This window comes from Triticum aestivum, chromosome 5D (genome assembly GCF_018294505.1).
Source record: "Triticum aestivum cultivar Chinese Spring chromosome 5D, IWGSC CS RefSeq v2.1, whole genome shotgun sequence".
NCBI classification, from domain to species: Eukaryota; Viridiplantae; Streptophyta; class Magnoliopsida; order Poales; family Poaceae; genus Triticum; species Triticum aestivum.
In genome coordinates, this window is record NC_057808.1 from 448,122,314 (window position 1) to 448,145,390 (window position 23,077).

The following is a 23,077-nucleotide window of genomic DNA, read 5'->3' on the forward strand; positions in this document are numbered from 1 at the left end:
AGGAAGTCTTGCCCTGATATCATGTCAAGTTTTATCCACCAACCAGTTCGCTCAAAACCTTAAGCTAGTGAGAAAAATCCAATATCTATACACACTCTTACTTGAATGAAAAGATCCTAGTTAATTAACTATTGCACGTTCAACTAATCTTGAGAGGTCGAGGATAGTGTTATGATCTTATGCTATGTTTGGAGCACCAGCCATTATATTGGTTTGATGATTAGTGGGATAATTGCACTCCCAGTCCACCATTCATGCATATACCTATTTTATTGTGAAGGTCACCACACTGCCGTGCTAAAAGATCGAAAGTCACAATCACAAGTTTATTTGGAATTAAGGTTCACAGTTCAGTGCGCCGATGAGCAAAATCAAAAGTTACTTCCAGCCTTAAAAATGAATTCCTTGGGTGTAAATGAGTTGGATTAGTCAAAACTAGCTTGTGAACCGATACAGACTTTTATGAAACAAAAAAGCTGCATTCCCGGTATATAGAATTGTATTTAGGATGAGTGTATGTGCATGTACGTGAGCATCAGTGTCAGTGTTTCTAAAAAAAGGAAAAAACAAAGCCCGTACGCCATGGATTGTTTGTCGTACCATATGTTCCCATATATGCCTGCATGGCTGCACATAGGGGATGTTCCTGGCAGCATTAACTAAAATATATCTTACAGTACTACTTAATATGTCCTGTTAAAAGGGGTACGGTGCCATGCCTACATATAATCAGTTCGAGGCACAAATACAGCGACTAATTTGGGGGTGGGGGCAACATAATTAAACATACACACTTGGGACTGCCGCAGATGAGCATGGCGATGCATTTCCTGATGATGTACAGCTTCCCCTGCTGCTGCCTCACCGCGCGGCGCAGCCTCCCAAGCTTCGGGCTATCCTTCTTCTCCTCCATGTCCTGGTTCTAGCTGAAAGCTTTTTTTCTGAATGATGAGCTAGCTGCAAGCTAACTCCAAGAACGAGGTAGTAGCCACGAGGCTGGCATCATTTCGGAAGATGGATCTCAACGCTGGTATATATAGACACAAGCTCTAGCTAGCTTCCAGTTCAGATGCTGCGCTGTAGATATCGAGTACCCGCAGCAGGACGGAGTTGCTAGCAACAGGCTGGTGGCTATCTTTTTCGCTGCATCATACTCCCTCCGTTCCTAAATATAAGTCTTTGGGAAGATTCCACTATGAACCACGTACGGATGTATGTAGATGCATTTTAGTGTGTAGATTCACGGAAAATGCCAATGGTGGCCGCGCTACAGGCAGGCCTTAATCTCAGTCGTCGGACCACCATGGGGATCCGCGGGGGCAGGGTATAGGGCATGTATTCGATTTATTTTTGGGCTGTATTGGATCAGCGATGGCCCACGCACATGCAAAGGCAGGTAGGCCTCTTACACGCACCTGACATGTACGCACATCGTTGGTCGCGGACTGGCGGTAGTACTCCTGCACAATGCGCGTGAAAACCTGTACGAGCTGTTCATGCACGTCGTGGACGTTTTGTGGCCGAGCGAAGAGCACCAACAGGCAAAGGTGCCTACGTGCAGCATTTGGGTCCAGTGAAACACCAAGTGTTTACCACTACGTTACTAATCAAGTTTTTGGGCCTGTTAATTATGATGTTTGATTTCACCATCGCACTGGCTACAGATGTGCTTAAAATCGATAAACACTAACATCGAACTGCAGTTTGTGTCATTTGTACCAGCCAGGATAATCCAAGCAACCTAGTTACACGCGTTATTATATTAAATCAGATAGATCAATCAGTTTTATCCCCGAGTAATCACGCTTATATGTACAAGTGTTCTAAATTAGCCTTATGTTTTAAGTTTCAGGAGAGAGGCCCGATCCAGTGCTACAGCTACCCGCCGCGATATGTGCTTCCCTTTCCTCAGTCTGTCACTTCCCCGAATTTACTATGCCTTCCCAAGAAAAAGTTTTGGGGGGCAGCGTTTCCATCACTTGTCACTTCGCAGTCCAACGGCATGTGTTCGTCCAGCATGCAAACTGCTCATCTAGGAGACCAGACGGAGTGGCGCACACACATACAAGATGAGCAAGGAAGAAACCAATTAAGTTAACATGCTCCATTGCTCACACGATCGATTTAACGCTAACTTTTTCACTGAGTCATTCGTTATTTTCTTCGGTTCCAAGTCATAATCTATCTCTTTTTTCCCGTGATTATATTTTAGAAAGGGAGTAAGCACGGAACCCAGTCAACCAACGCCTGCAGATACACGTAGCTGTAGACCATGGAACTCAGCAACACCCACGCTACTCTCCTACAGACATTCAATGCCTGTACATCGACAGAGGGCGCATGGTCTCCGCTGCCAGCTGGTTTCAAAGTGCAATGGAGAGAATCCTACGAAAGCTATGACATCTTATTGTCAATTCATCTGGCGTAACAGCACGCCCTGTTTAAAACGATAAACCTAGCTGCCATGCCATGACCGAGTTGAATAGATTGAAAAAAAATGAACTCGTATGAACCTGGTTGCCATGTCACACATAAATAAATGGAGAAGAATCATTTGCATGGCTAAATGTTGACACAAGCATGCTACCACAATTTCTTAAAAAACAGCAGTTTGGTACTGGAAACAACAACGTAGCCAATGTAGTTTGCACAGAATAGACAAGTGCGTTTAGAAATAAAAAGGAACATTAATTAGTATTGACACACCCCTGGCCAGCAGCCTGATCACATGCGCAGATAGCAAAACAACCATTTTTTTGTTTCAGCGGCAGCAACTACATTTTTTGCTAGTGGGTACAGTACATGGATTAAGAAAACTATGCTGTATACACTAGCACCGGCAAAGTAAACCAGCTGGAACATCACAATCAGTTCAGGCAAGTTGTTCCACTACAAGAAAGACAAAGTTTGCACCATTTGGGATTTTCTGGGAAGAAACATTACAAAGGATCAGCACATCAATCCTTAGTCTAGAGGAAGTTTCGACTGGACCGCTCTTTTTAGCGCCGCAAGCATTGCAACGATGGCTGACCACCCCACAGTTTGTGCATTTCGGAAATTTCCTTGGAGCCTTCGGCACATCGCCTCTTTGGGGGCAAGTTGCACCCTTGTGGCCCTGCACTCTGCAGATCGTGCAAAACTCAAACCCAGTTTCTCATGAGTATAGGTTGTAGAACTCATAAGCCTCTTCCAATGAATCAAAACTTGTGCCAATTTTGGGATTGACAACATGCCATCCCCCTTCTCTGCGTAAGCGCGCACAGATTATTCAAGAGTTGTCTTCCTGTCAGGGTTCATCTCCCTCTCATCAGGTGCTTTCCCAATCCTAACCCTGAAGCAATGTCTCACAACAAAAAAGACAAAATTATAAAAATCGACAGACAGTGTACAAACAAAGGGATTTGCACCAAACAACGTGTGATGCAATGCTAATCACCAACGCCAAAATAAGAAGACCACCCGCTGCAGTTTAAAACTAAAAAAAATCATGTACACCCAACTGACACTTGGAAATCCCCTAAACCAGGGTCTCTATGGAAAAAATGGACCAACCAACCACTGTCGCTGTTTTTGTTCTCCAAGCACATGTATCAAAGAGAAATCTTCCAAATATCAGTATTATACCAATTCTAATTCAGTCATGTCCCGCCCACCAAAAACCATACTTCATCACAAATCTTCCGGATAAATAATTATTACACCACTACTTACTTATTGCCGTGCCTTCCACTGAATCCAAATTCACCAAATAAACACTATGATATGAACTGAATCCGAACCCAATCCAGCCGATGCTTGGAAATCCCCTAAACCATGGTTGTGTATGCCACAAAAAATGGACCAATTTGTCACTCTCACTGGTTTTGTTGTCCAAGTACATGTATCAGAAGCAATCTCCCTAATAATAAATATCATACCAATTCTAATTCAGTACTTTCCATCCCACCAAAAACAATACTTCATCACAGTTCTTGCCAATAACCAGTATCACGAAACTACTTATTTAATCCCGTGCCTTCAAATGAAACCAAGCTCATCAAATAAACACTCTTAAGATAGACACTGAATCCGATCCCACTTGAGCATTTTTTCATTGCAGACAGACACTGAATCGGAAAATCAACATTTTCCACAAAATTTATTACTCACTCTACCATGCTCACCCTCCCTCAACAAATGCCAGAAACCTATCTAATTCTTTTACCAGAACAACTAGCACTAACAATCCAGATAAAAACAGGGCACAATCCAGAATCAGTGAACCATTTCTTCTAAATGCCAACAACACACATTTTCCCTGTGGTACAGAGAAAATATCCAAAACAGCACACCCCCATCCGAAGCAACTTGTTCCCAAACAAATTTGCATTGCAACTATAACAGCACACCCCCGTCCAGCACCATTTTCGCCACACCAACATGCTAATCAACTTGCAAGCTAGCTAGCCAAATTCAACTAACTGAATCCGAACTCAATCCGACCAAAATCCAGAACTAAAACACAGAAAACTGAATCCGAACGCTTCCTGTGTCTCACAGAAATAATTCCTAACAACAAGAATTTTCCACTGAAACCAAGCTCACCAAATAAAACGTTGCAACATATATACTGAAATCCAAACCCAATCCAGCACTTTTTCCATTCTTGCAGGCGTACACTGATTCGGCAAAATCCAACCATATTCGCCCAACAGAAGTACTGAAGCTAACGCACATCCGAACTGAAACCAAAAGTTCATTTTTACCTGCCAAACTGCCAAAATGAGCTAGACAACACACCTACGACGCAGGATCACTTGCTGAACAGCCGCAAAATCACATGAGCAAATACGTAGAAAAGTTTTCTTACTAACCTCCGTGTCTACTCTAGCCACTCGTAGTTTCAGAGGACACCTCGTATCTGTCTCCATCTCCATCTCCGTCTTCGTTTTCTTCGCCTGCCTTGTCGATGTCTAAACCTGCTGCACTCATGGAATCCTAGAACTCCACTGGGAAGACAGAACCATTCCAGCCCGCCGGCACGGAGACACCCCTGCGAGAATCAAATCTAGCCACATGAGCAAGTACTTTCCAATCGCACGTCGTTGAATCCACACGCAAGAGAGAGAAGAAGGGAATCAACGTAGCAAAATGAACATACCCGTCGAGCTCGAGGCCGTCGGTGGACATATTGCCTTGCCGGAGCACAGTCGCCGCCGCCGTGCCGGTGTGTGAAAGAGAATGGGGTGGGGAGCGAATCTTGTGTCGTGGCTCTATCTGCTCCATAAGGTAAGCCCGAGCGGCGTGGGGTGGGGTCTGACGGAGTCGCATTGGATCCATTTACCTGTGCTGTTTTGAACCACCCAACATGTCCCAAATTCCCGTCGCAGGACACACATGTCACAGCCCTTTCCAGGCTCGGGAACAGCTCCGTCCGATGGGTCGAACACAATACGCCTACGCGCAGATAGGAGTATCATGGGCCGTATTTTCCTCACTAGGCCTGGCAACGCAGCTGCCATGAACTGACAGGTTTTGAATCCCAAGGCCCAAACAGACAAGCCGGATTCCGGCCTGCCTGTAGCTCGGCCACCAAAAGCCCTCACTCGTAGATTCATCCATTTTGCTCCGTATGTAGTCCATAGTGTAATCTCTACAAAGACTTATATTTAGGAACGGATGGAGTATCATGCATGGGCTACTTCCTTTGGCGGGCCGATCCCAAAATTCTGTCGTTTGCTTCTTGTTCTAAACTTCTAACACAATGATGGTATACGCTTAATTTGGTTCAAGCAAGAAGGGTCACATTTATTCCACCACACATGTATACAAAATACACCACATGGCATGTGGCAATTTCTTTTTGAAAAAGCCTAAATATATAGAGTAGAAAGAGATGTAAATGAAAGAGATGTATGAAAGGGTGTAACAACTGAACTCCACAAGGCATAGGTGTTTAGCTTCTTTTTGCTAAGCTTTCTTCGTTAATTAGTTGTTTTTGTCAATGTACGCGTGCTTAGCATCGTTTCTTCCTGAGTCACCAAACTGCTTTCTCTCTCTCATCTTAATTACTTTGCTATATCAGATATGTTGCTTACTTGACAGTCTTAGTACATGTACAAGGTGGAGCACTCGGAAGAGTGGCATATGTAGTACTCGGAAGAGTAGCATCTAAGATTCAGCACACGCTTTGCTCTCCAACTACTATCGCATTTGCTCTCCAATCACTGTATACATGCCCGCAAACATTGCCTCAGATTAACACGCTGGGTAATATAGAAAAAAAAACAAATATGCTAACATAAAAAAGCGAGTTGCAGAGATTTAATACATGTCATCCGTTTAACAGCGCCCATCAAATGGATTATGTTGGCTGATGTTTTGCGCTAAACGTGTTTAGCACTAATCATAGTTATGATATTGGATTACAGCCAACAAGGGTTTTTGTTTTGCGTAAAAGCATAAGCTCTTTATTAAAATAGATTAAAAATTATAGCTCACACTTTGAAGAATTTTTTTACCCCGCAAAAAACAAGATTTTTTTTGCAACGAAGCCCTTAGGGTTCACATGGTCTTCCACCTCCAAGATGTGTCGATGGTGTGCCACCGCCACTGCCTCTCACTGTCAAAGACCACATTTTTATCTGAAGACATCCACATTTGTATCCATCATTTAGAAAGCCTACTCTGAAAAAGGAGGCACGACTGCCGCCGCCATAAAATGACCACCTCACGCTAGATCCACCGCTCAAGAAGGGCGCGCGGCAACACAATCTGTAACGCCCCGGCCATAGCCACCGACCTAGCGGGATCTATAGTGACCCTACCGATGAACACTAGTCTCTCCTGCACACTTTGTCCTCACTCGTGAGCAGAGTTTTGGTTTTCGTCCAAAAAAATGAATTTAAGACGAAATCCAGCCATTTTGTTCGGGCCTGGTAGATATGTTTGCCAAATTGTGGGCCGACCCGACGTCCGGCCTAGCCTGCATAGCCGCTTCGATGAAGTAAAAGGGTTGTATAGCGAGGACGGGAACATATGGCTCTCGGGTGTAATTACACCTGAATTTAAAAATAATTTAGTAACTTGTACGAAAGTAAAAAAAATCTGAAACTTTTTATGAACAAAGTAGATTTATTGTTGCACTCGTATAAAAACTTCCGCGAAGAAATGACTTTCATGTTGTTGTGGATGTAAAAAACAAATTTGTCGCTATATACGCCGTACTGTTCATGCTATTGTGAGAGAATATTGGTCATTTTTGTCAGAATTTTGTCAGAGAATATTTTGTTGCAGAATATTTTTGTACACCAAAAACAACAACTCAAGTTTGTTGGGAAAAAGTTTTGGGACGTTTCGATTTTTCCTAATTTTTTAAAAATAAAATACGTAACCAGGTGTAATTACCACCACGTTCCAAAGGGTATTTTTTCCTGTATAGCGCTTCTAACCATAAAATTAATCGAAATACCATCCTCTATTTCATTGGCGGCGCCTTCGTCATGCCCGACCCCGATGTGCTCGCGCCACCGCCTCCTCCTAGTGCATCGCCTTGGCTACAGGGGTGCTAGCCAACAGTATCCACGTGCCTCTGTCCGGCAGCTCGATGCATCGAGGAGTTCTCAGTTGGTCACTATACTCAAATTACTCCAAACCAAGCACGCTTAACTTTGAGGTTCCTTTTGTATAGGCTGTCGAAAAAGAAGGTGCACCTTATTGATATGAGTAGTCTATCATTCCTATTAAATCAGGATGTCACACAATCTCACCACGGAATCCTTGACGCCGTCGTCAAGGATGCCGCTAGGCTGGGAATAGAGTCAGGGGAACCTTATTCCACAATGCATTACCAACAAGGATTCAATGGTTAGAGATAGTTGTATGGAGGTGTGTCCATATACAGATCAACTTGTGTATGCCGTTATCATAAGATTGGGTTATTAGGTCAAGAACATACATAGTGTCGACGGTTAAACCAAAAAAGAAGAGTAGAACGATGCCCTTATCCATGAACGAAGCATTATAAGTAAACAGAATTGATAGGCAATCCATGAGGATTTCTTGATAGATGTGAGGGAGGAGTGGTACTTGCATAACAACAGTTGATGCTTTGCTTTCTCACTAAGTAGACGGAAATAACAAAGCACGAAACAACAAAAATGACTGGTCACATCGAAATTTGATCCTTAATAGTATTGAAAATCATCGGCTTTCAACATCGTACAGAAGGATTCTTCATGACTTGTCAAAAGGCACATCTTGAAAAGAGAATTTTTTTTCGGTTTTCAAATGAAGCATCAAGAGGGTAGAAACATGCAATGAGCATACACCCTACCTATCTGCATGCACATAGCAAACACCAATGCACACACACAAAAGACACCAACAAATAACAAGTCATATAAGAGCAAAACTATGTGTAGGCGAGGAAAAAAGGAAAAAAAAACCAAAGTGATCAGATTGACGATTAGAAAGAGAAGATGAAAACCAATTAACTGTGTTGAGACTATATGATGGAACACATGAAAATTAAGGATGAAATGGACACAAAATGAAACATAACCCTCCTCTATTATTCAGTTCCGTTTGTTTGCAAATAAGTTTGGGTTGCTTACCATGTATTTCATGTGGTTATTATTATTCAGTTCTCTAAAGAGAATAAAACTACATGTACAGATCCCTCGGAAAAAAACAACTATGGGGTCTGTGGTAAGATTGTGGTGATTCTGAGCACTTGGCCTCAATTCATTCGGCAGCGCCACAGACGCCATAGTTGTTAATTAACTAGAACTAGCATGCAACATGCATGCGGCATTTCATCTGCGTGGCAGTGCGCGCATCGCCTCGCTGGCACGCGATTGCACCAACTAGCTAGGTTAACCTCGGATGGACAGCAACGTATGCAATACACTGCATCAGCGGTTAGCCGGCTGTGCGCCGGCGCGCATCATGTCACTCCACCGGCTTCACGGAAAAAGATGGATGGACCGAACGGCCGGCAGCCGGTCCGGACCCCGGGGTCCTGGGTCCGGGGTAGGGCAGCGAGCGGCCCTGGCCACAAGCAGCCCCGCGGCTGCCATCTCGACCACGTCGTTCCATTCCGCGCTCTGCTCTGGCGCTCTCTTGCTACGTTACGGCACCTACGTGATCCTAGCTTGGAGAACTGCTACACGTACGATGAATTTGTACGATTTTGCGTACGACAGTCCTCAACAGCCGTTCGATCAACTTGACGGACGAGTGAGATCACGTCGTACAAAGTCGTACACACTATTATTCTCTCTCTCTCTTTTTGCGAGATAGTTTATTATTCTCTTTCTTTCAGAATATAGAGGTGTTGCATGATGTGAATTCGTCAGAGATGAGATAATGCAACGCCGAAAAAGACACCATGTGAATTCGTTAAACATTAGATAATACAACGTAAAAGAAAAACAATACACGGCTCATACAACGTCAAACGTGGCACACAAGCCAAACAAAGCCAAAACCTAAACGACATAGGGGTCGCAGAGCCGACTCGCGCCCCGTAGACATATGACCAAACCTAGCCTAGACTAGAGCAGAAGTACATCACAAGGCATAAAGCCAAGGACCATCCGCAGCGGTAACATGACCCAAACTTGACTACAACATGACCCGTAGACCCGGACACAAGTTTGCTAAAACTTGACCCAAACTTGACTAGCAAGACGGCGACCGGCGCCACCAGCCTTGAGCTAGCACCACTTGCACGAGCATGGGTGCAATGTTGTCGAGAAACGAAGCAACTAGCCCAAAACCGCCGGACCGGCCGCCATCTAGGCTGTAGAAGCATATGTAGTAGTTTTCATGACACATTCTCGTTGACTATGTATTATTTTATTGATTATTTGGACTAACCCATTCACAAAGCAATAATCCTACAGCTACGAAACAAGTTCTACGTAACTTTCCTTTCACAATTCTCTTTGGCCCCCTGATTTTAAGTGGGATGGGCCCCTCCTTCCCTCCAACCCAATCACAATCTGCCATGTGCCTAATTACGTAGAATTTACGTTAGCTCGTTCGTAGATGTAGCATTGCTCTTCACAAAGTAGGAGAAGATAAATTTCTGTCTCCGTATCTACATTTTTCAGGTAAAATAGTTGTTTTTCCTTCCATATAAGTAAAAATGCTGAAAACAAATCATGACAATGTATTACTCCCTTTGTTTTTTATTACTCCGCGCCTAAGATTTTCTCTTTTTTTTTCCCATTTGCTCTGCGCGCTACTTTTTTCCACCGTTTCCTTCCAAGTTTACCCCTGCATTTTTGGTCTTCCGATGCAGTTAGTGCTGGTACTACTAGCCAATCCGTTGTGCGGCAGAGCAATTAGTGGAGCAGGTAGTGCGCATGCATGAGCTAGCGAGCGGCATGCAAGGCTGCCGAGCGGCACGGGCCAATCAGTTACATGCACCTGCTTACAGCGCGTCGGTTTCCATGTGCAATTAACACCAAAGCAGGGGTAAGACGGTCCAAGAAAAATCCAGCGATGGGCTCCTTGGTATGCGGGTTACGAGTTATGCGCATGGTAAGGAAAAACGGAGGGAGTATGTCATAAGAGGACCTCTACAAGAGAAGCGGAGAGGGGGTGCCCCACATGGCCCATGACCTAGATTGTGCCCTAGGGCATGCGTGGCCGTGAGATAGTTAAAATAAAAATAAAAGAAGACTGTGAAGCCAGCAATTTTTATGAGCAACCTACAGCTCCAAAAACTAAATCGTGAGATTAGTTACATCGGAGTTGGATGGGTGTGCAGATTCATACTAGCAGAAACCATATCAACTTTTAATAATGAATACACAAGTACATGTCTAGTAATTGTGCAATTATATAAATAAACCCTTAAAAATTAGACACTGGTCTGGTATTAATACAGACGATAGCTTCGGTGGAGCTGAACAAGTCAGGTGAACGCGCGAGGAAGAGCAGAAAACCAGAGCAGGCAAGCAGCAACCACCGGGTAAGGACGAGCCAAGGGGCAAGATCGGCGATCAACCAGCTTGTAAACTCGCCCCGGCTGCTTCTTCACTACTACAACATCATCATCATCATCAACCCCCTTCTCCATTGGAATACGTGCGACGAACAACACGCAGCTTGGACTCCATACTCGGATCAACAACAGATGGAACGTAGACGCAAGAGAACCTGCCCCTTTCCAAGGGGAAGACAAGCTCCCCCAGAGTAAGGCGGCGGCCCTCCGGCACCACCAGCGGAACCTCGGCAATGCACACCTCGCTCGTCCTCGTCCCGGACGCCGACTGACCGACCTGGACATGCATGCGGTACACCGCGGCGGGGCCGCCCCTTCCCCTCTCCTTGGAGCGGGCGAGGAAGAGCTGGCCGCCGCCGAGGCCGAGGGGCACGGCCCGGCCGCGGAAAGGGAGGTTCTTCTTCTCGTGCAGCATCTCCCACACGCCCCTGTCCACGTCGTACCCGCAGGTCCCCTTGTACTTCCTCATGTCAACCTTGTACCCGCAGCTCCGCCTGTATTTCTTCCTGTCAGCCTTGGGGACGCGCACGGTCACGGAGAGCAGGATGTGGGATCCGACGGTGGCGTAGGAGGCGACGCGCACCGGCGGCGGGTCGCGGTACTCGGGCGGGGCGATGCGGCACGGGAAGACGGGCGGCGGCTCGAGCTCCTCGCAGACCTCGGCGCACCGGGGGCGGCCGTCCTCGAAGCTGATCTGCTCGAACCAGGGCAGGTAGTCGAGCCCGAAGGCGCCCCGCTTGACGGAGGGGCGGCGCGAGAGCACGTAGAGCCGGCCGCGGAGCGGGACCAGGACGGGATCCATCTTCATGGTGTGGAGCCAGGGGCCCTGGCACTCCTTGGAGGCCGCGACGTCGTAGATGGTGGTGTGGATCTGGTCGTCCCCTCCCACGCCGACGATCCACCGGGACCCCGGCTCCTGCGGCGACGTCGACGGCGACTCCATGGCGGCGAAGGACATGCCGCGTTGGCTGAGGTGCAGGGGGGGTCCTGGGCGTCCTTCTTGTTGTGCCGAAGGTGAGGATGGAGTGGGCTGGCTCATTCTCATTGGCCTGCTCGTGCTCCACCACCAGGTAAACCGGCGGCTTGTCATCTGGGAGACTGGGACGACGGTGATTCTCCGTCGCTTCCGCTCGGTCGGCATCTCTCTCGCCGGGTGGTGGGTGGTGGGTGGCGGCAGCACGCCCTCGCGGCTCGCGTGCAGGCGGTGGGCTCGGTATTGGGTTGCTGGATGCATGTGCGGGCGGAGGCCCAATTTAGGCCCAAAAAAGGTCAATTCCAGAAGACGAAACATGGCATTAACACAGTATGTCCTTTGTCTAATAACAAAATCTAAAAAAAAAAATAACAGTCTGTCCGATAGAGCAGCTTTCCAACTTGCTATTGAATCTCCCTTAAAAAAACTTGCTATAGAAACGAAATTACAGCCAATCAATAGCTCTGGAGCAACGAAACCAAATAGTTCGTATGCATTTCAAGCGTCAACTCTGGAGCATTGCAGATCGGGTTTAGTGATGTCCGATTTATTTTCTTTTGCAAAAAGGCATACTATTCTAAGGGTAGTAATGTTTAGAATCTGAAATCAAAATTTTAACCGTTGCAAAACAGTTTTATGGCAAATTATATTGACGTGAGAATGACAATTTTCTTTAGCAAGCATGGCAAATCATTTCGTTAGAAGTATAAAGCACCTAAAACATAATTAAAATTACAATGAGGACCCTAGACCACTGAACGGCCATTATCGCTGGCAAAACGGGAAGCGCCGTTGTTGCCGCTCTCGTGCCTGAGTTGTCATGGCCTTGTCGATAACAACCGGAAGTCTTCATGCATGTGCCCCTAAGAATGAACACCACGAAGCCGCAGTCGTCACCGATGAACATCAATCTGAAGTGTGTGACACCAAATCTCGCCATCACGCACGTTCAACAAGAAACCCTAGCCTCGCCGCACCAAGGAAAAGACAGGAATCTATGTCGGACGTCCGTCGAATCCAGCCCAATGGACTAATTTGAGGAGGATCAAAACTCGAAAGACCATTTGAAGATGGAGCGCCGCCCGGCCCTGCAAGGACTAAAAACTCTAACCTAAATTACTAGTTGGATCTAAGGCACTAGGATTCCTTCCCAGCCACCAGCTGCCGAAGCAATAGTCATAGGGGCGAGGAATCCACAAGTTGGCCGATGGAGCTTGGAGGGGAGGAGAACTTTCCCGATGGCATAAGCGTGAGATCTCATAATTGAAAATTCCTCTTAATGCAAAAGCTGCTCTGGTGTCCGGCTCCCGCGGCAGCTTCATGCCCGCAAAAGTTGTTGTTGCCGGTCCTCCGGTACCGACGATAGCTGCTGCTTCGGCGCCCGCGGCAGCAGCTGCTCCAGTGAGGAAGGGGGAGTACTAAGAGCAGCAAGGCCAGGCCATGTCACATTGGCCGAAGAGAAGAGAGGAGTAGGGGCGTGATTGCTTTCTATGTTTTTTAAGAAGGTGTTGGTGTAAAATCCCCGGTCTAACGGCGTCGCCTGCAAACCGTTACGCCACGTCGGCAAAAGGGGGACCCACCTATCATAATCGTCATCAAAACTCCAAAGCCGCCAACTAGTGTTTTTTGCAAAAAAAAATATAGCCTTAAAATTAATTATTTTTGGCACAATTTCATAGAACTGTGGTTTCTGCAATCCTAGCATTCAATGTTGATGATTTTTGCAATTTGCCCAATATTACGGCTTAGGGCGACCATTGTACTGGCATGCCCATTATAGAGATGGACCGGTAATTACAAACAGCTCTAGTGTATTAAGCTCTGCAATATACCGCAGCTGCAAATCAGAGTCGAACAACAGACTGGCAATACAGACACACGGGATATCCACGTTGTAAATAAAGAGCAATAGTTTCACACTTTATTCAACTGGTCTATCTGGTACTCCCTCCGTAAATCTAAACGCTCTTATATTTGTTTTGTTTACAAAGGGAGTAGATCACATGCTCAACAACACCAAGTTATAATATCATGGAGATTGAGGAAAATAAACAGCACCGCAATTCATGAGTCTTGGGGTAGCAATATCTTAATTACCTCAACAAGGTAGATACTCTTTCAAATGAATGACTCTGATCACACCAAATCCACTCTTTCAAACAAGCATTTTTTTTGCGAGGGTAAAACTGAGTTTATTCCATAGCAACAGGATTACAGTCAGCTAATACAAGATCATGAATAATGGGAGGAGCTCGTTGTAACCAACAAGCGGTACTACAAGCCGTATGAGCATTTAGCTAGACAATGTGATACCCTATTTTGAGAACGAGTTATCTTAACCGGAATAAACTCCCGCTCTAGAAGGAGCGACTTGATTTCATCGACCAGATGGCCATTAGGCGACTTGGCCAGGGAAGCATTAGACAAAGATGAAAGAGCTTCCATAGAGTCTGACTGCACCATCACCGGAAGATTAGACCATTGGAGGACTAGAGACATCCCTTCCCGGATTGCCTGTATCTTCGCTTCAAGTGCATCATTGCAGAAGAACAGCAAACGGCATGCAGCAAGAATAACTTCACCTGTACACTTCCTGAGGACCATGCCTGCACCGGCTGTACCGTCATCCGGCAAGAAAGAGCCATCCACTGACAGGGCCAGCCAGCCGGAAGGTGGCGGTACCCAAGGTGGATCAGGTGGACGCGGTCGGACAACAGTCGCCGGAAGGGAATCAGCGACGGAATTGAGGTAGTCCATAGCATCCAGGTGCTCCTTTGGGGGTATTGGCCAAATCTCCCCCATAGCATCCCACAACTTTGAAGCATTCTCACATGCTACAAGTGCATGGTAAGTGTCCTCGTCAGCTATGCCACACAGTTGACATGTAAGCCGGCACTGCAGGTGACAAGCCCGTTTGCATTGCATGGTAGCTAGCGCACCAGCTGCAGCCTTCCAGGCATTCAACCTCATCCTGTGCGGAACATCCGCATGCCAAATTAAATTCCAGATTTTCCTCTCACCATTAGGACTTGCGCTCGACGCACCTTCTGTAAAAGCTTCCTCATGATGTACCATCACTAGCTTGTCCGCACTACGGACACTGAACAGCCCTTTGGGATCTGATTGCCATGCGAGGAAGTCCTGCTGCTGCGGTGGTGAGGTACGGATTTTATGAATGGCCACAACATCAGCAGGAAGGAAGTGTTGCTGCAATAAATCCAGTCTCCAAACACCATGAATATCCAAGAAGTCTGATACTCTATTGAGTCTGCAATGATGTTTTGGCGTAATTGGACGAAATGATGGACCCCTTGGAATCCATGGGTCCCGCCAAGTCCGAATCGAAATTCCATTACCAACACGACAAATGATACCTTTTTTCAATAACTCCAGCCCATGTTCAATACCACGCCAAACCGCGGATGCGTTGCCTGAAAAAACTGTATCCCCAAGATTTCCATTACGATAATACCTAGCTCGCAACAGCCTTGCACAAAGGCTATCCGGTTGATCAATAAGTCTCCAAGCCTGTTTAGCCAGCAATGCTTGATTGAATGCTCTCATATCTCTAAAATCAAGACCACCCTTTTGTTTTGGTAAGACAAGCTTGTCCCAAGAAACCCAAGCCATTTTCCTTCTTCCATTCTCAACTCCCCACCAATATTGCCGCATCATTCTTGTGAGGTCGTCACACATAGAATACGAAAGTTTGAAAACACTCATAACATAAGTGGGAATAGCCTTGACCACAGATTTAATCAATATTTCCTTAATAGATGAGGCCATATAGCGTTCACTCCAATCCACTAGCCGCTTACTTAGCCTAGATTGCAAAGTCTGAAACTTCCCTTTATGGACTCTACCCTCTGGTACAGGTAGTCCAGGATACTTGGGATCAAACACCTCCTGAATGACTTGCAAAATATTCTTCACCTCCTGGGAGACTGGCAGAAAACAATTGTCAGAAAATAGGACAAACAAGCATGCTGCAGAATTCAACACGGGGCGGGCATCCATGGAATATTCTGGCATCCATACTATACTACAGAGTACAGACATTGCAATTTTGCAGCTCTAACAACACACAAACAGACTGGTAGGTAATAAACAATACATGACACTATCTACATGTATAGCAGATGGAGATAGGTAATGAACAATACGGACAAGCATGAAACAATCCGGGGAAAGCTAAGGATATGAACGGCAGATGAGTAGCAATACAGACACACAGGATTCTCACCATGTATAAAACAACACGGAGATAATAACTTCTCAGGTTATTCAGCTGGTTGTATTTCTTGAGGTCGAGAGGTAGATGCCCCAGCAGCAGCAGCTTCATGAGGTCTCTAATGTCTCAAGGGTGGCGGGTCCTCGCTCCCAGGTACCTGGTAGATCACATATTCACATAGCTAAAATATATCTCCAAACCTGGCATCATTGAAGAACAATAACACTATAATACCATGAGTGACGAGACGATATATAGACGGAATATCACAATTAATGAACGAATAACAAAAGAACTTCCATGAATAAGAAAATAGGCAATAAAGATGGAATGCAGAGTGGAAATTGTCTTCATAACATCATAAGCATCATTTTTCAAACAATGGCTTCCCAGTGGCGGTGCTAACCTGGGAAGTCAATGGAGTGACCCTGGCATTTCCTCCACTTGAAAGTTCCGTCCTCTGCAACCTCTCCGGTAAGGTCTCCATCCCCATGTGTGACAACAGGAGACAGATATACGTGAGCAGCTCCCCACCAGTGCCCAAACTCTTGGCATGTAGGTACCCTCGGCACCTACTAGCCGAGAAGCAGAGCATCTCCACCCACACGCCTTCGATTACCTCCCACATCTTCTCATCACGCATTTGCAGCAGCCCATTGGCAAGATTCCATGCATCATGGACAAAACCTTCTTGTGTAGTTGCATCTGTCTCCGCATCCAGTGGCAAGTCTGTATGTTCAACAACTTGTTCTCTGTTTTCCCTGGGCTGTACCTTCGCGATTATTCTCTGTGTAAATCCTCTTTCGATTTCCTTGAGCGATGGCCTTTTGACTGTGAAGAAGTTGCAGAATGGTTTATTGCACTTGAGGATCTCCATGAGCGAAGGCTTGCCGCCCTTGACAATTTTCTTGAGTGATGCATTGTCATCCTTGAGGATCTTCTTTAGCTCAGAATTGGCAGCTGTGAACAGATTTCGCCTAGTGCCTGGCAGTAGCATCTCGGGATTGACAAACAGTAGGTACATCATGTAGTTGGAGATTTCTCTGCACTGGACGGCTCTTTTGTGATGAGGAGATCTTTCACACCAAACAGCACACCCATGACCCTCACCGGAAGCATCTTGAATACACTGAGCAGTGGCACATTGGTGATACGCAGATGCGCCCATGTAGTAGAAGCAGAGATCCGTTGCGATGTGCCAGAGAAGAACACTCTCATCGAATGGCTTCCTTAAGCTGCAACTGAGATCTTTGTCGCAATTGTTGGACTGAAGAGTCCATTGCCCCCTGCAATCGTTGAACTTCCAGTAGCTGTCAGTATCTTTTATTTGATCTTCCCACCCCTTCTTCACATACTTAAGAACCAAATCTAGAATTGCAAAGGATAACTTGCAGGGCTTCATGGACCAATTTTGGTCAAGAAAGTCTTTGCAGTTAAAGAAATTAACGATGCACATCTTCCTGGAGTGCCTTCTGTTACGAGCAAAGAATCCTACCAGATTAAATTGGCCTATGAGGCTATCTTTGACTTTGAGTATGGCATTGAGAAATACCTTTAGAAAAGTAAATTTCGCAAAGGCAAAGGAAGCACAGGAACAGTACTCTAGCACTGCAGTACAGCAGAACAAGGCATATGTAACCTTGACATCATTATCATCATAAGCTTCTCTGTGACTCTTGTGGAATAGGCCTATGGCTGCCCATGGCAATAAACTAGCCGATAACCGTATGTACAGAGAAAGAAGTTCCAACCCGCTCGGGTCTTCCTCTTCTTTAAAACTGCCGAGTATCTTTGATTTTGTGTAGAGAAGATTGAAAATGCTGAACAATCTATTCTGCAATAAAATGTATGCTTGTTTTCCATCAAGCACCCAAAAGGATTTTAGGATCACAAGCCGATCAGGATACGGCGATGCAAGGTCCACAAATATCCTGTAGGTCTCAGGGTCCCCATTATAGTCATTATCTCGCCTTCTCAATCTTGGCTCTCTTTGGTTTAGGTGGCTTCTCCTTTTCTCCATTATTTGGTTTATGTGGCTTCCCATTTTTTCCTTTATTTGGTTTAGGCGACCTATCCATGTCCTTGAGGTCTGAGGATGATGATCGGGCTCAAGATCCACCGTGGCAGCCACTCCCTGTGTTTGAGATCCATGGTTGGCCTCAAGGTCCACCACAATATCTTCTCCTTGTGATTGAGAAAGATAATTGTCAGCCCCATGGTTGACCGCATCACCTTCTTGTGCTTGGAAACCAGGGTCGGTCTGGGCAAAAGCCCTTGCTTTTTGCACGTAGTCTTCAAGCGAATTGATCTCGCCTTCTCTGGTGGCAGTTCTCCTCGGAGCATGACAGGAAGAGCTTACTAGGCTGTTAATGCTAGCACTCTTGAGAGCCCAGGGCTTCTCAATGCATTTGAGAATCCCAGGGACGAAGAACAAGATTGATGCCTGCAACAACCTCTTGTCGCCTCCTGGCCACGATTTGCAGAACATATAGATAGCTACAGTGACCTGGGACACAGCTGTGAGGATGTGCCGCGTCCACAGCTCATTGTCTTCGATATTGTAGGCGGTTATGAGGTCCTGCCCTCCGAGGTGCATCAGGAGAACCGGTGCCCACACCACCTCCAGGATGCTACTGTTGTTTGCAGAAGTACCGCTACCATGATCCTGACTCCTCTGGCGGTTAAAGAGGGTGGCCAGGGCGTATATGGCGACAGCATCGCTGCCTTGGTATGCGAGCCATATGATGGATCTGTACCAGGAAGGAATAGCAAACTTACGCAAGGGAGCGGAGCAGAGCAGGAGGTACTGGATGAAGAGGCTGCTGAGGACGAGGATGCGCAGATGCCACTCCTCCCACCATTCCACAGCACCTGATATACCCATGACTGTGTCTAGCTCTCCCTCGCTCGCTCACAAGCACAAAGTGAGAGGCCGATTCATTTCGCACGTTGATCCAGTGTGTATATATGCACATGGTAGCAGTAACCACTCCAGCATTGTCTCCTTGCCTACTGACTTTTCATATGGTAATCACACTTAGGATGGCTGGCTCAACCATATCTTTTGCTCTACTTTGCCCGGCCGTATTTTGTATTTTTGTTTGACCTGACCAAACCAAATTACTCGTTAAAAGCTTCACACCTAGATGATCTGCATTGTTATAATCAAGCAGATCAAACCAGTTTATTCGAGCTGAAAAAGATGCATATTTCCAATTCGGTTTCAGAAAGGTGGAGCAATGCTATTGATATTGTTAATACTAGCAGTTGCAGGTGGATGAACTCGAATCGACGAACCTGCTAGGTAGGAAGATCCCCTAAACTGCCGTCCCTCTCTTCATTGCCGCACGCCATTTCCTTCCCCTCCCTCCTTGCTCCGTCCCTCGCTGCCGCGGTCTGCTACTCCAGCCGCCGCTGCCCATTATTGCTCCGCCCTTCACGCCGCCGCCGCCGCCGCTCCGCGCCATCCGGCCTTCCTTCTCCGCCGATCTGGAGAGAGAGGAGTCCCCACTCTGTGGCTGCCGCTCCTCCCATCCGCTTGCTCCCTGCGGGTGGGGGTCGCCGGAGCCGGTGTCCGGCGGCTGGCGGCCTCACCGGTGCGGAGCAGTGATTTAGGGCGTCTTGAAAAAAAACTGATTTGGGTAGGACAAGACGGAAGAGGAGGCCGTCGGAGAGAGAAAAATTAGTAATTTTAGTTTAAAAAAATTATTATTATTAGGAAAATAAATCTTTTCCTTTTGCAATAGGAAAAGTAAATTCTTTTTTATTGCAATGGCGGAAAAATAAACCCTAGAGTGCAATTCATAGAAACATAAAATTATCGAAAACGCTTTTGTTCAGCGGACTGATCTTCTGGCGCGCCTCCTTGTCTGTTAGATCTTCTTTTGATCAAAGGACTCGCAACAATCCTATTCATAGGTTAGCTTTTTTTCTAACTCAAACTATGTTGAGCAACACAAGGTTTGTTGCGCGGCGACGGCGACGAAGAAACAAAGGTTCCCGTCTGCGTGCTGTGCCGCACCTCCATCTTCCTCACCAGATCTGGCAACCTACGGCATGGCTCCCGTCAGCACCTTCTCATCGCCACCACGACCTCGCCTCTGTCTCCTTCCTCTCCTTCCATCCATGGCGATGTCGACGACCCGACGGGGAGCTCACGGGTTCTAGCGTGCCCTGCCAGCCTCCTCTAGGTGGGAACAAGCTTCCGGTCGTGGCCGACAACGCCCTGCACCCATATCTATCCAGACGGGGTCGATCCACCGACGATAGGGGCTCTTGTTGCAATGGTGCCGCCGTGTTTACGGGCCACGTGGATATGCTTTTTTTGCGATAGGGGTCCTATTGCAAAGGTGTCTGCAATAGCACCTATGTCGCAGAGGTCGAAGAAAAAAGATAGGTTCAGGAAAAGAAAATAGTTCGAAAAATATTTTTGCAACAAGGCTTCCGTTGCAAAAGGCCAAGCCCAACAAGGCTTCCGTTGTAGAGATCAGAGAAAAAAAAGGAAGATTGCAACAAGGTCGTTGTTACAGAGATACGAGGACATCACTGAGCTTGTTGCAAGATGTGACGGCTATGTGTGCATCCATCGGACGGTCTGGGAGGTCGATCTTTCAAGGGCATAAACCGGCCGATGCGTAACACAACCATCAATGTTATTTGTATGGGCTCAGTTCAATATATCAAGATCGTAGAGCCAATCTTCCACTTTCTCGGTATTTGGATTCTATATAAGACAAAGAACTATACCTTTATTGGACCAATGCTTTTGTCAGACTATACCTTAATGTAAACGACACTCATGATTTGCGTGCATCAACGATGGTCATTTGCGTCTCATGCTTGTTCAATATTGTATTATTGTGGCCTAGTATGTTTCTTGTATTGCATCTCATGCTTGTTCGATATTGTGGCCTAGTATGTTTCTTGTACTAATACAGGGACCATCACATGATCACTTTTGATTGTTATGCTATTTACTCCACTAACAATAGTCAGGCCAAACTGAGAGAAAATACTAAAGGAGGCAGCAAAAACGAGCAATGATGCAAACCAACGAGCAATTATTCAGCTAGCAGCTTCATCATATGAAGCCTCCAGCATCTGAAGCTTGTCCATCCCAGCATCGTTGCCTTGTATCTGGTGTGGTCACAGATTCATACATAATATCTCTAATGTCTCCAACATTGCCATCCTTGAACAACATGTATATTGAGATGGAGCAACATTACAAGAGCAATGATAATAGTTTCAGAAGAAAAACAACAGCACCGCCTTTGGGCACCGATACATCAGCCACTACCAGAATTTACTTAGTTGCCGACGGCCTCATCTATGCCGACGGCCCCCGTCGGCATAGATAGACATATGCCGATGGCCAAGGGCAGGCCGTAGGCGTAGAATAGCCGTCGGCATATGTAGATCTATGCCGACGGGGGCCGTCGGCATAAGACGGCCGTCGAGACAGCTGGCGATATGCCTACGGGGGCCGTCGGAATAGCACGGGCCCACCTACCCGGTCAGTGGCGACCGTTTGACGGCGTCGAAGCTACGCCGATGGGGGCTAACAGTGGCCGTCGGCATATCATAGCCGTCGGCATAGATATGCTGACATCACCGATCCGTGCCATCTCCACGACATCGATCCGAGGGAGAGAGGGCCCGTGGTGTGGCAGAGATATGCCGACGGCATAGCCATTGGCATAGGCCTGGCCCATGCCCTCTGCCACATCATCAATCCGCGTGCAACGCCACGTCATCGATCCGTGGCATAGTAGCTCCGTCTGCATGCCGTCGGCATACCTCTATTTTTTATTTTATTTTTACTTTTAATTTATAATATTTATTATTTTGTATTTTTTCACAACACAAATGTGCCTTATCTAAACAAAAAACATACCCCGATGGTATATCGATTGCCCCCCTCGCGGATGTCGCTGCCGCCGTGTCACGGAGGGGGGAAACGGTCGACACGGAGGGAATCTGGTTAGAGGGGGATTCGGGGTGGCCTTTGGGGTGTAGCTATGCCACCGAAACATCACACGAGTTCCGATGCATCAGTGAAAGTGTTCTGGCATGCGTAGACGCCCGTCTTGGGGCTCCGTGGTGTGCCCCCCCTCCACGGAAGGCAGTGCCGCCGTCACTTGGAGGGGGGAGATGGTGCGGGTGCGGTGGAACCGGAGGGAATCTAGTGTTGGGTTGGGTCCAAACCGTGTTGGGGATATTGCTATGGGCTGACCTATCGCAACCAGGTGGAAGAGTCCACTGGTCAAAGCCCGTCCGGCGAAAGTCAAAGGGCTAGATCTCCTGGTCAACTGGTATTCGGGGTGGCCTTCGGGGTGTAGCTATGCCACCGAAACATCGCACGGGTCCCAATGCAAGTGTGAAAGTGTTCTCACATGCATAGACGCCCGTCTTGGGGCTCCGTGGTGTGCCCCCCCTCCACAGAAGGCAGTGCCGCCGTCACTTGGAGGGGGGATGGTGCGGGTGCGGTGGAACCGGGGGGGGGGGAATCTAGTGTTGGGTTGGGAATCGTAGCATAATTTAAAATTTTCCTACGCTCACCAAGATGCATCTATGGAGTATACTAGCAACGAGGGGAAGGGAGTGCATCTACATACCCTTGTAGGTCGCGAGCGGAAGCGTTCCAATGAACGTGGATGACGGAGTCGTACTCGCCGTGATCCAAATCACCGATGACCGAGTGCCGAACGGACGGCACCTCCGCGTTCAACACACGTACGGTGCAGCGACGTCTCCTCCTTCTTGATCCAGCAAGGGGGAAGGAGAGGTTGATGGAGATCCAACAGCACGACGGCGTGGTGGTGGATGTAGCGGGTCTCCGGCAGGGCTTCGCCGAGCTTCTGCGAGAGAGAGAGAG

At 46.9% G+C, this 23,077-nt stretch overlaps 1 protein-coding gene across 2 annotated transcripts; it reads right to left on the bottom strand.

Annotated features, from left to right (window-relative positions):
* Nucleotides 1-14,135: 14,135 nt before the first annotated feature.
* Nucleotides 14,136-19,842, bottom strand: LOC123122615 (uncharacterized). 2 transcript variants are annotated; one of them, XM_044542844.1, is made up of 4 exons: nt 19,498-19,842; nt 16,607-19,306; nt 16,213-16,357; nt 14,136-15,913 (listed from the first exon to the last, which is right to left on the bottom strand). In XM_044542844.1, exons 2-3 carry the CDS (start codon nt 19,082-19,084, stop codon nt 16,319-16,321), a joined length of 2,517 nt encoding a protein of 838 aa, XP_044398779.1. In that variant the 5' UTR covers nt 19,085-19,306; nt 19,498-19,842; the 3' UTR covers nt 14,136-15,913; nt 16,213-16,318. The 2 variants fall into 2 exon arrangements, with proteins under 2 accessions (XP_044398779.1, XP_044398780.1); XM_044542845.1 differs by having other exon boundaries at nt 16,213-16,400.
* Between the last annotated feature and the right edge of the window lie 3,235 nt (nt 19,843-23,077).

Bases quoted from the DNA above. Each gene is read 5' to 3' on its own strand.
- LOC123122615 (XM_044542844.1), bottom strand. From the start codon at position 19,084: ATGGGTATATCAGGTGCTGTGGAATGGTGGGAGGAGTGGCATCTGCGC. The intron at 16,358-16,606 runs GTTAGCACCGCC...GTGATCTACCAG, and splicing joins TCACTCCATTGACTTCCCAG to GTACCTGGGAGCGAGGACCC.